Source organism: Narcine bancroftii, chromosome 3 (genome assembly GCF_036971445.1).
Source record: "Narcine bancroftii isolate sNarBan1 chromosome 3, sNarBan1.hap1, whole genome shotgun sequence".
NCBI classification, from domain to species: domain Eukaryota; kingdom Metazoa; phylum Chordata; class Chondrichthyes; order Torpediniformes; family Narcinidae; genus Narcine; species Narcine bancroftii.
Genome location: NC_091471.1, coordinates 85,817,415 through 85,831,059, shown reverse-complemented (window position 1 = coordinate 85,831,059; position 13,645 = coordinate 85,817,415). Strand labels below are relative to the sequence as shown.

The 13,645-nt window shown below is 40.0% G+C and overlaps 1 protein-coding gene across 2 annotated transcripts in view; it reads left to right on the top strand.

The window, feature by feature from the left end:
• Positions 1 to 13,645, top strand: part of LOC138757323 (DEP domain-containing protein 1B-like) — a 32,209-nt gene that overhangs the window by 748 nt on the left and 17,816 nt on the right. For both annotated transcript variants that reach the window (XM_069924462.1, XM_069924460.1), the window contains exons 2-3: positions 5,689 to 5,954; positions 9,508 to 9,634. In XM_069924462.1, the coding sequence (XP_069780563.1) occupies positions 5,722 to 5,954; positions 9,508 to 9,634 (360 nt within the window). In that variant the 5' untranslated portion in view covers positions 5,689 to 5,721. The remainder of the gene's footprint in view (positions 1 to 5,688; positions 5,955 to 9,507; positions 9,635 to 13,645) is intronic.

Below are 13,645 nucleotides of genomic sequence, written 5' to 3'. Positions count from 1 at the left end.
TGTGATTTTTTTCTCTTTGCAATTTGGGAAATTTGAACACGTGGTGTTTTGGATCAAAGGTATCTGAAGGAGGAATTAGTCGAATCGGGATTGTTTGGATGAGAAGCAAAAGTGTTGGATTGATAAAACAAGAGAACTAATTACTGATAGTCTAGACTAGAGGGATGATGAGGAAGGGCAAATGTGAAAAGGCTGGCAACTAACCCAAGGTGTATGGCTAAATGAAAAAAAAACCTCATTCATGAAATAAAATGGCAAATATTAAAATTCAAAAATAATAAGCTTGGAGGTTATGAAAGTATTTCAGGAATGGTCTCCAGGAGGATCTTTCCTGGACCCAAAACACTAATGACATTGTGAAGAAAGCATGCCAGCACCTCCACTTCCTCAGGAGTTTGTGAAACCCTGGCAAATCCCTGCAGGTGTGTGGTGGGAAGTGTGCTGACCGGTTGCATCACGTACAGGAGGGAGATCAGTTTGTTGAATGGTGTAATGAAATAATCTTGCGCTCAACATCAACAAAACCAAGGAAATGATTGTGGACTTCAGGACGAAGTTAGGGGAACATGACCCAGTCCAGGATGTAGATGGTGTTACGAGCCCAGGTGACCCATAAACCCAGCAGCAATATTCACCAAGACATATGATTACTTCAACAAAACTTGCTTTTAATTATCTTTAAACATGAAAACTGGATCAAACTTTAACTTATTACTATTAACTTAACCCCTTTCTAATTCTAAGCACACGTGTATGTAATGGCTGTATCAGTTCAGAAATGTTCTTTGATTCACAGTCCAATCTCACTTCTCATTTCTCCAAGTTCACTGGTTGCAGGCAATTCTTATACTGTGCACAGAATTTAACATTTATAAAGTTCACCAGGTTTTGATGTTTGAAAGGTAATTGGTTACTGCTCAGGAAGGTTCTTGTTGGTTTTCAGAGAGTGATTTGTTGTACGATGGACATACACAACTGATTCCTTTTTTTAATCAGCCACTTTAGTGTCTTGCCAAAGAAACTTTCCCTCTCGGGGTTCTTTCAGGTCACCACAGAGTTCCTTTTTGTTTCACTTATTCCAAGTGAAACATTAGACAGCCAGTCCTCTCCTCTTGCATGAACTACAAGGGGTTTGACCAGGCTGTCTTTCAAATGGGATTTTCCACAAGCTTGCCAGCTTGTCCTGTTCTAGTCCCAGTTGCTGTTGCTAGCTGTAACACTATAGAAGTGATCTCTCTCTCTCTCTCTCTCTCTCTCTCTCTCTCTCTCTCTCTCTCTCACACAGATAGCCTGTTTGACCCTCTGCTTGCAAAACCACATGATGCTTTTTGTTCTCTTCCAAACAGAAGGCAGTTCTGACAAGATCTTTCATCTGTTGCCTTTTTGTAAACAACAATCCATTAGTGAAGTCTCTTGGGCACTCTCCAAAGCTCTTGCAAAGATTGTTGGCCCTGACATGTCTAGCATGGGGCAGAGCTCTAGTATTTTAAATAAAAACTGTTTTAAAGTGTTTGTATGTGACCTACTCTAAATAAACCTTTCTTAATTTATCTCCCAAAAACATATCTATACACTCTGTCATAATGGGAAGGGCAAGGGTAGGGGGAGGATACCAAGATGATCTCAAGATGTGAGGAAACCAGTTAAATGGGACAGGAGCAGCAGAAACAATGGTGTAAGAACACAAAAATGCTGGAGGAACTCCGCAGGTATTGCAGAGTCTATAGGAGGTAAAGATTTCTAACCAGTGTTTCAGGCCTGAGCCCTTTGTCAAGGTATGAACAAAAACTGGCAGGTTTTTTAATATAAAGGCTGAGGGAAGAGGAGCACAGATCAACTCGCAAAAGAAAAGGTAAGGATTGATCAGGGGAGTGGTGTGGCTCTGAATGCTGAGCTAGAGGAAAGGAGATGGGGAAAGAGAAACAGAAGGAAGAAGATATGGGAATAGGGAAAGAGCGATGGGAAACTGGAGAAGTCTTTGTTAATGCCATCTGGTTGGAGGGCGCCCTGATAGAATATGGGGTGTGGTTCCTCCTGGTCAGAGCTGTCAACATGGGATTGGGGCAAGAAATTGAAATGCGTTGCCACTAGGAGATTCCTGCTATTGTGTGCCAGAACAGTTCTGTCTGTGGATTTTGGCTAGGAGACTTGGGGTTGTAAAATTATCAGATTGAAGTGGAGGTGGAGAGATCCTCTGAAGAGATGATATCCTGCAGATCTTGGGCAAGGGGTAGATTTGATGATACAGAAAATACATGTGTGTATACTTGAAAAGTTATGATCTGCAAGGCGATGGAAAGTACTGGAAGGTGGTATTGGGCTGGCTTGTTTTCAGTGCCTAAAAACCTGTTCAAATATTTAACTAGGTTGCTGACTAAGCATTGTAGCCTTCAAGAGCTGTGAAATCCAAAAATGTTCATTTGTGAAGAAGTTTCTGCTCCAGGTCATAAAAGGCAGATTTATTCAAACTTGCTCCTAACACCATTCTGCTCCTTCTGGGGAACTGGCGATTCTGAAAGACTCCTATCAAGAGCTGGTGAAATCTTGAATATTAAAAATATTGAATAGTTGATGTCTTCAATTTTAAATGTCACTAGTATTCCAAGGAAGGAATTTGGGAGAAATTGTAGTAACTGGGAGCGAGTAAATTGTGGAGCTTGCTTTGTGATGCTTGGGGTGTTGGTATGATATTGCATTTGTATAAATTATGATGGATGACATTGAAATCTGTCTTGAGATTCATAGATTGAGGTGCAGTGTACTAAGCACATAGTTGTCTATTTGTGACTCTTAGCTGGGTAAATAATTGAGAGAAATGGTGCAAATGCACAGTAGGTCAGGAACCATGAGCCATGAGGAAAAAGTGAGTTTCAGGTCAATGATCTTTCCTTTGAAAAATTAATAATGCCAGTCAGTGAACTTTCATTTAACTGTTGCTACCTCCACCTTTGGTGTTGAGCTCAGCACTTTTAGCATCCATTGTACTTCAATTATGCAACTGAATTTCTCATTGTTTGTTCCTGTTTCAAAGTTGTTGAAGCTAGATTTGTTTTTTTTTAAATGTAACTTTAGACGTACAAAATGGTAACCGGCCCTTCCGGCCCATGAGCCTGTGCTGCCTTTAATAACATCCATAGACCTATAACCCCAGTAAATTTTGAAGTGTGGTGGGAGGAAACTTGAGCACCCAGAGCAAACCCATGCAAACACAGGGAGACCGTACGAACTCCTTACAGACAGTGGAGGTTTCAAAGCCCGGTCGCTGGTGCTGCAACAGCGTTGCACTAACTGTGCTGCTCATGATTGTGCTTGGGGAATGCAAGATTAAACATTTTTTTAAAATATTGAGTGGATTTTGGAGCTACAAATGATTGTGTGGAAGAAAGTTGAGATTTGTAGCTGAGGGGAGTGTCATATATTTGGAAGAAATGGGAGTACAGCCTGTTCAAGTCTGTTCTGCTTTTGAGATATGTAAATTACTTCACTTGTATTGGTAGATTTCTGTGGGGTAAATTGGTAGATTTCTGTGGGGTAAATTGGTAGATTTCTGTGGGGTAAATTGGTAGATTTCTGTGGGGTAAATTGGTAGATTTCTGTGGGGTAAATTTGTATAATCTATCACTTGTATTTTGAAGTATAAGGGGTAGGGGAAGGAACATTAAATCAGGAGAGCGTTTGTGTCTCACAGAAACACCAAGTTTGGTTGGCTTTCCCTGCAGCTAAATATTCTAGAACATTACAAATTTGTTGGTTAGTGACCCTGCCAATACTTTAACTCTTTTTTTAATGAAGAAAATATTGTATCAGGAGATTAAAGGGTAATTTTTGCTGAATCAACTGTCGAAGCCTGTGGTGGTAAGGTCAAGGTAAGCCAGAATAAAAACAGTTTTGGTTTTGGGCTTATTTTGGAAAAGTGAAAGAATTGTAGGATCAAGAGATGGGGTTGGGTGTGGGGGGAAGAAACATAGTAATTCCTGAAGATCGCTTTGTCTGTAAATTGTATTTTGAGAATGAGGTCAAGGACATTTGAGGTTAAAACTCACTTTTAATTTAAGATTTTCTATAGATATTGTAATTGGCTTGTAAGGAGACAAACAAGGGGATGGGAAAGTTATGATTGGGAAGAAAGTAAGCAAGTGAAGATGGTTTGTGGCAATGCGTAAAACATTTGGGAGATAGGGTGTGCTTTGGTGGCATATAACATTTTATCATGATCCAATTGCAACTTGATGCTTTCATCCTTTGTGGTTTTTAGACTGCAGGCATGCAATGGCACAATCAAGGAATTTTGCCACGAGATGGGGAGCCAAAAAGGGAAAGAGCAGGAATTTTGAGTCCATTCCTGCACCGTGATTTATCCTGCAGGACCCCTACAACTTTTTGGAGTAAGCCTACAGTGTAAATTGTACTGGAAAAATTAATTGACAGTCATGCACTCTGCTGCACGTCCAGCCACCAGGACTGATGCACTCAGGTGCTTGCAGTCTAAAAGGGCGCCCAGTGTGAATGACCACACAAGCAGTGATTGTTCATTTTTTTTCCCGAAACTGCAGTCTAAAAACCATACTTGCTTCCCTGTACAGGTTGACTGCAATCAATTAATTCATTTCAACCAGAACTGAAATGAGTGTCTTCCATCTGAGCAATTGGAATCAATTTCCTTTTTTTAAAAAAAAAATTGCTGGAGGAACTCAGCAGGTCAGACTGCATCCATGGGTAGAAATTGTCAGTCAATGTTTTGGGTCTTGAGCCTTTATCGAAACTAAAGAGAAAAAGGGGTGAAAATACAATACTAAATGGGGAAAGATTTTGGGAGATCGATTGAGGTGATGGTGAATATGACAGAAGGTGTGACAGGTGGAGAGACCCCTAGGAAGTGGGGGAGGGGGGGAGGTGGAGAGGAAACATTAGTGAGGGGTAAATAAGATGGAGAGAAGCAGTAGAGTCAGATGGGGGTGGGGTGGACAAAGTTGGAAAAATTGATGTTCATGACATTTGGTTTAAGGCTGTCCAGGAAGAATATGATGTTCCTCATTACATTTGGCTTGTGTATGAGAGTGCGAACAGACATCGTTGATTGGGGAATTTCAAAGTGCTGGCAACAGGAAACTTGATCTTGGACCCACAAATGGAACATAGATGTTTAATAAAGCAGTCACCCAAGGCTACAAGAAGGTTGAGTCGCAGTTATTTGAGTTTATCAAAACAGAAAGTGATGTTACTGTATTTTTTGCCCATTGTGCCATTCTAATGTGAATTTTCTCATTTTATCAGCTAATGTTCCTTGGATAAACCGCTTTAAATAATTTCTCTATACATTACTGACACTTGTTCAAAATTTCGTATTGAAATTTGCCCCATCGAAGATGTAAACAATTGAAATTTAAGGCTCAGGACAATATTTTATATGGAGCAAGAGTAGTGAGTAAAGTGGAGTTAGGTTTAGCTTGTCTGTTATCTAATTGAATGGGCTTGGAGAGTTCACCAGCCTTTTGTTGGAGATTATTCAAAATTTAATTAATTTTAGTTTTCAGTCTGCAATTTCCAGAGGAAGAAATATAGCAAAAGGGTTTGGGTAAGGTGCATTGTAAAAGGCATCAGCTGATCTCTGCTCTTAAACATTAGCAGAAGACTAGAAAAATAACATGCAGTTAATTTTTCAATCTTTCTTATTTCTGCCTCTCTCAGTGGAATGAAATTATTGAACTTTTTCGAGCTGGAATGCCTCTGAAGAAGCATCGTCTTCATTTCCGCACTCATGATCGCTGCTTCACTGCAACACAAGGAATTGATTGGTTACATGAATTACTTAGAAGTAATCAGAATTTTGGACCTGAAGTTACTCGTTACCAAACTGTACAGTTACTCAAAAAATTCTTAAAAAATCATGTGATTGAAGATGTAAAAGGAAGGTGGGGGAAAGAAGATTTTGAAGATAATAATCGATTGTACAGGTATGCAAAATTGTTTAGTGTAGTGATTTCACTCACTTTTTAAAAAATAATTTTTACTTTTGTTTCATCGTCTTACAGGAAGAAAGAAGATCTTTGACCCAAAGGTTCACATTGACCATCAAGAACTCGTATGCTAATCCCATTTTTATTTTCCTCTTGCTTCCCTATCAATTTCTCTATCCAGCTGCATGAGGGACAATTTAAAATAGTCAATTGACCTATCCATTAGCACATGTTGGTTTGTAGGAGAAAACTGGACCATTATGGCCACAAGAAGAATGTGCAAATTCACATGGGACCCTGGCCAGAATCAAACCACTTTGAAGTTCACAGTAGTGGAGCTCTGAGGCACCAGCAACAGCGAGCTACTGTGCCACAGTCCCACATCTTCATTTAGGCAATGGTCCTTTTTTTGTGTTGCTTCCTATGGCTATTTTATGGGAATGCTTTTTTTCCCAATTTTTTTTTTTCATTTTGCAAGATGACTTGATGAATCTCTTGGCAAATGAATATTCTGATCTCGTCTGTTGCATCAAATGTTACATTTAAACTTAAAATAAGAGGTACCTTCTCATGATTAATATCTTTCTGTTCTTAATGAAAGCCTTGTTTTTTCTGATCAGGACAGTGCGTTTATGTTACATGAAGCTGCACTTGTTTCTTTAAAGATGTTGATTTGTATTCTCACTCTTGTACTAAACATGGGCATTTCAAACATATTTTGATGCTATTTGCAGCACAAGGCATTCTGTGCAATTGCTACTGATAGGCTGAAGGTATTTTGCAAATTACACACCAGCAAGTTCCAGTTTCTAAAGGCTTCAATGGTAGGCAGAAGTAACAGCTCAGAAACCACATTCATGCTTTTGATTTTTCTTTCTCTTTTCCCACACTCTCTGATTGCACATCATTGTGTAATCAATAACCCCTTTCACACTTGCAAGTGATCCCAAGAATTAATTGCCCATTGGCCTTTAAAGTGCCTAGTGTGAAAGCAAAATCAACTCAACGCTGTCGTCTGATGACGTCAACTCATGCAGGGGATTGACGGCCTTGACTCCTAGTACAATCCCCAGCGTTTGCAGATGCTAGTGTTGCAATCGTGCAAGTGTGAAATGGGTCATTTCAATCCCAAATGAAATTACCTAAGTTTTTACGTGAGTGCTCGAACTTGCAAGAAAAGATTAAAATGAAGGTATAAACTGCTGTGGGAAAGTCGAAGTGAGGGGGTCGTGGGGAGAGAGGAAATAAATAGCAATAGCGGACAATTTTTAAACAGCGTGGGAAAGTTGGTAGCACTCTAGTGCACAATTTATAAAGACTGGGGTGGAGGGGGGGAAGCAATGGCAGACCTGACTTCCCAGAGTGTCATGTGGCAGAGAGCCCCCTCCATCAATGCTCTGGACATACAGCCCTTTCTCTGCCACATGGAATTCTGGGAAGGCAGGTCTGCCATTGCTTCTCCCCCTTCCCCCCCCCCCCCCACAGTATTTATAAATTGTACACTATAGTGCTACCAACTTTCCCACCCTGTTTCAAAGTTGTCCACCTTTGCTATTTATTGCTAGCACTTTCCTATGGTCCCTTATGAAGGTTTATATAGGTCAGCACAACAACTGAAGGGCTCAAATTGTGCTGTACATAAAGCTTATAATTGGGCATGATTAATTTTGTTCAAATATAAGATCATAATACCTTGATCAGGATTTACGGCAGGTCAACCATCACTTGATGCGTCATGATGTCACCAGTAGAAGGTAGAACAGCCCTAACCCCGGGGATGGCTTCTTGCAAGTGTTTGTGTTCAGTGTCCCAGTCAGGAGTGGTCAAGTGTGAAAAGCCAAACCCCCATTCCTATCCCAGAACACTGAATGGCCAATTTAGTGGGATGCAATTGTGAAAGGGGCTAATGTCTTGTTGCAATGACTTATCTGGATATGTCATGTTGCCCAGCTTTGTTTTGGATTGGATCTTTCCAGAACAATTTAATTCAAAGTTCTGTTTGTATCTTCTTATTTATGTAATATATGTAAGATGGGATACAATTTCACTTTGTTAATGTTCAATTCCAAGGTGAACTGGCATTATTTATATTTTGGCTGAAGACCTATGTATGTAAAATTTATTGGCCCAAGATTACTATAAAGCAGAGTAGTGCTAACTTTTTCAAGGTATGTTGATACTTCACTGTCAGATTAGATTGTTTCTGAATACAAAATGTTTGGGCAAATTAAAGCTTGGAACAATTTTATCAACTTTCACTCTGAACTCAAATTCACTTGGTTCATCTCTGGTGACACACTTTTCTTGATCTGTCTCTACCTCAGGAATCAAACCATCTACAGACATTTTCTATAAATCCACTAGCACCTACAATTACCTTGACTACACCTTTTGCTACTATGTCCTATGTAAGGATTCTATTCCTCTTTCAATTCTTCCGTTTCCACAGCATCTTCTCCCAGGATGAGGTCTTCCATTCTAGGAGATCTGAGATATCCTCCTTCAGAAAATGACTTTCCTTCTACTTCTGTTAACAGCCCTCATCTCATCTCTATTTTCCACATATCTGTCTTGGCTCCTTCCTGCCCCCCCCTTCCTCCACCAACCAGAATCAACAGGATGGGTTCCCATTCTCTTCACTTACCATCACAGGAGCCTCTGCATCCTGCATGTTTGCAATTTTTCACCACCTCCAATGGGATCTCTCCACCAGACACATCTTCTCTCCACCTTCCATTAGGACTGCTCCTTCCAAGATGTCCCACTTACTGTTGCCATAGCAGTCTGTTCAACACGTGTGAATCTATCTGTCATTTACTGGATTCAATGCCTCCTCTTTTGGAGAGACTGGATGCAGAATGGAAGTACCTTTGTTTGCTCTCTCTACTGTATTGGCAAGAACCTCCCAGTGGCCCACCATTTGAATTCCACACATAATTGTCACACTGACATGTCTGTCCTTGGTCTCATACTGCCAAACAAAGGCCAGCTGCAAATTAGAGGAACATCATCTTGTGTTCTGTCTTTGCAGTCTCCAACCAGACTGCATTAACATCAACAAGTCCTATTTCCATAACCCCCTCTCCCATGTCTCTCTTTACCTCTGCCTCCCTTCCTCCAAATCCCCACCCATTTCCCTTCCTTTGGCTATCAGGGCTACCCTTCTTAGCCATTTGCCCTCTACACCTATCACTTCTCAACCTCTTCTACTCTCCCTCCTGTATCCTGCAGGTAAGATGTCACACTGTTGGCCTGTGCTTTTCACCTTGCCCCTTCCTCCATCTTCTATCCTCTCATCTTTATTCAGACACCTGCTTGCTTTTCCGTATTCCTTACAAAGGGGTCGGGTCTGTAATGTTGGTTACTCTTTACTTCCTATAGATGCTACATGACTTTAGTGGTTTCTATGGGGCAAACTAATTTTTCTCAAGGTTTAGATTTGTAGTATAAATTCTGAGCAGATGATTTTAATTTCAATAGCTCACTGTTATGAATGCACAACTATTAATAGTGGCATAAGTAAACTAATTGTATGATTTTTATTTTGCAGATTTCCTGCATCATCTCCTCTTAAGCCATATCCAAAAAAGTCACGTCTTTTAAATTCTAATTTACCAAACTGGAGTGAATATGACACTTCAAGACCAGGTCCTGTCCTAGTAAGGCCTATAATTTTGGTAAGTATGTAGGAAATTTATTGCAGTTCACATTTGTCCTGCAACAGATTCTGTGCTTATTTATTTCAGCAACTTATTATTAAGTGCTGAAGCTGACAACCCAATGGTATGAACATACAATTTTCCAAATCTCCTTCATTTGGTTCCATCTACTCATCACTTACTGTTTTGTCATAGACCAGCAGCAATAGAAATTCACCAAGATGATGGTATCTTCAAAGCAATAATTATATTAATGACAATAGCATAACACCTCTTACTTAATTCTAACTTCACCCCACTATGTGCAAATATATGTATGGGGGTGTGGAAAACCAAAACCAATATAGCTCAGGCACGATTGTAAAAAGAATCAATTTTTAAAGTTCAGTCTGTTTTGTATTGAAACTCAGATTAAAGAATCATTGTTGCTCAAATGTAATTATGGAGTAGGTGTGAGGAATTAGACTTCTCAAAACTCACAAAATTCTTGTAGAGTTTTTCAGAGAATTCTTTCTTCATGTGAATGGTTTTCCTCTTGCATGGAGATTTCAGAACTTGTGTTTTCTTCCACATGACTTCACAAACTTGGGTATGAGATTGACGAAGTAATCCTCACATTGGTTATTGTCAGAAACACAAATTCTCACAAATGAGTCTCTTTAAGATCGGTGATACGACAAGCTTTATTCTCAAGTCTGCAGAGTTGGACTCAACCGGCTTCTTGCCAAGTCAAGCCCTGATACATACAGTGCATTGTTTTTTATACAATTTGCTTGTCCTTCGGCATCTCCACTACACTGCTTTAATTGGTTAGTTTTTGCAAAATCATCCTGATTACTGTTAGTCACGCACACCACGATCATTCATGACCTCTGCTCACACCCAATTCTGTTTTTCACTCTTTATCAATCTTTGGCTCCTGCATGTCTCTCTGTAGTTAAATCTGTTTTAGTCTGTTGTAACATTTTCCAGCTAAACTCTAGTGGTTAGCCCCCTTTTATGACTAATCATCACATTTTAACTTAAACCCTTTTTAACCCAAATTCTCTATCTATAACAGTTATGATCCAGAAACAAGAATGATCTTGCTTTCTTTCACCCAGAATTGGGTCAGTCACAAGTGGCTATTTAAAATGCCACCACAGCACTGGTCTCTCTCTTGAACAAGAGAGCCTGCAAAATGGCCATCCTTTCTGAATCCACTGCAATTCTGTGTTCCTCCCTTGACAAAGTGGTTCTTTCCTCACAGAATGTTATTGCATTTCTGACCTCTGATGACAACTAGCGTCTCCTTGAAGTGTCTTTAATGGCTGATTTTGTTTGAAGTTCTTCTCTTCCAAAAGCATTTTATGAGCTGATGCCTCCTGATCTGTCTGCACAGGTCATTGAAGCAAAAGCCTGTTCTGAGTAAACAGCATCGTCTTCAACATTTCAATAAAGGATCACTCCAGGTTTTATGGCTATTTACACAGCTTCAGCCAACAATGAACCAGTAGACATTTCATCTCTCCGAATGGTTTCTGTGTGTCCCTGTACACCCACAGTCTTAGAAATATATAATTTTCCTAAAGGTTAATAATAACATAATTTTGTCACATTTGTACACCGAGCACATTGAGTGGCTTCTTCCTTTGCTCGCCCTTCCAATTCTATCCCTCACTTGGATCCACCTAGAGCGACCAGCCCATGTCTCTGCCCTCCCTTTTGCCTCTTTATATTGGCTCTCTTTACACCATCCTGTTGCACAGTCTCAACCCGGAGTTCCTCCAGGTTTATTTTTACTTTAGATTCCAACAAATGTTCTTTCTAATCCCACCAATTCAATTGACTACTTTGTTTTGCATGGCTCTGCTCAAACATCTCTTCAGCTTTTTTTAATTCTGGAAAATAGACACTATTCCACAGCCTATCTGGTAGCAATTGAGAAGATTGGGAGGTCAGGTACACTCCTGAATTTCAGCTTTCACTTGCTATAGCACTCTATAGACCTGTTCCATTTAGTTTTTATTGTTGATGATGACCTTCCCTGTTAAGTAATTGACAGGATATGACTTTTTTTTAGTGAAACAGGAAGGTCTGCAGACACTGATTTTAGTCAATACACAAAAGTGCTAGAGAACCTCAGTAGGCCATGCAGCATCTGGGGTACATTGACCTCCAGTGGTACATTTGCACTTTTCAGGGGGTCCATTGGGTCTGAGAGAATAACCACTACTGTACAATACATGGTGTCGTAATCTGCAGGCAAATTGCGCAATGTCGTGTTTTTTTAAAATTTTTAATTTTTAGGGGTACACGGGAATCAATAAAAATGCCCAAGGGGTACAGAGGAACAAAAAGGTTGGGAACCCCTGACCTAAAAGAATTAAAGGGTGACCAACATCTTGAGCCCGAGCCATTTACTAATGGGAGTTCTAGTTCAGGGCTGAGTAGATTCCAGTAGAGAGGAAGCCACAATTTTTGAAGGAGAATATTTCATGTTCTGGAGTGCAAGACCTTATTCTTATGTGACAGGTAGGGGAATTGAGAGCAGGGAATAGAATCCTTGCAAGGGACAGGGTGTGAGGACTTGTAAATTTGCAGGGGTCATCTGCTGCTACCATTGTGGCCTCATCTATGTTGGAGAGACAGGACACAGATTGGGAGCACCTTTGCTCTATCTGCTGTAATAACAGTGATTTCCCAGTGGCCAACCATTTTAATTTCAAGCACCATCCCCACACCATCACTTTTATGTATTGCATGATTATTTTTGGATTCACTTACTCGACAGGTCAGCTCAAACCTGATTATTGTTAGTCTTGCTGTGTTCAAGCATCTCCTGCCTTAATATTTGAGAAATTGCAAATGGCACCATGATTACTAATGTCAATAACAAAAACCATGTCCTAGTAGGAAGTGAGAAGGTTTGGGGGTAGTGATGAAAGACATCTATTGATGAATTATCTGAAAATGATTTGGTCTCAAGCACCGACCGGTCAGGAACTTCTGAAGCAATTTTGTGGCAACAAAGACGTTGGTCTGCAGCAAGTGCATTGCAACCAGTGAAGAGTTTTCTTTGTCATACTCATTAATCTGGGGATTACTGGGGCTGTTCATGCAGAATCTGTGTACTTTCTATACATTTTTTTTGCTTTGGCCTTGGATTTGGTTAGTTGGAGAGTTGGTGGTGGACCTAATTTGGGGATTAGAATGTGGTACTGGTCAGCAGAATCGGCCAATGCCATCAGCAATTCTTTGTTAATTAGGTAATCTCTGACATTACTTCTTTTTACTCTATTTTGAAAACTGGGCAGTTGGGAAATTTGCCACTTTGTAGGTACTATGGTTATGATTCTAGTTATTTCTTCTGTATCAGATATAGTGAAAATGGATCCACTTCCTTTTTGTATTAGTTGTTTAAGACAATAGGTGCTGGAGTAGGTCATTTGGCTGATCTTCCATTATCAGTACCCTATCCCTGCCTTCTCCCATAACCCTTAATTCCCCTGTCCACAAAAATCATAGCTAATTCCCTCTTGAACTTATCCAGAGAACCTGCCTCTACCACCCTTTGTGGCAAAGCATTCCACAGACCAACAACCCTCTGGGTAAAATAAATAAATAAATTCTCATCTCTGTCCTAAAGGGCCTTCCCTGTATTCTTAAACTATGGCCTCTAGTCTCCCTCAACATTGCGAACATGTAATCAGTTTCTATCATGTCCAATCCCTTAATAATCTTGTGTACCTCAATCATATCTCCCCTTAATCTTCTGTTCTCCCAGCCAGGGTATCCTTCCATTGTATTTCAGTGATCTCCTCCCTCATGGTTCCCTAATCTCCTTTATTCAACTGTTATACTGATACTTCTGGCTTTGTTTCCTTCTCCCTTTCAAATGGCAAATTAAAACTTACCATATTATGGTAAGGTGAACAAAATGATATGAAAGTTGACATCATTGGTAATCTTGGGAGAAAGTGGAAAAAATAGATTATCCACACCTGACATAAGATAATTATTAACATTTTACTGGTGAAGTTGGCTCTT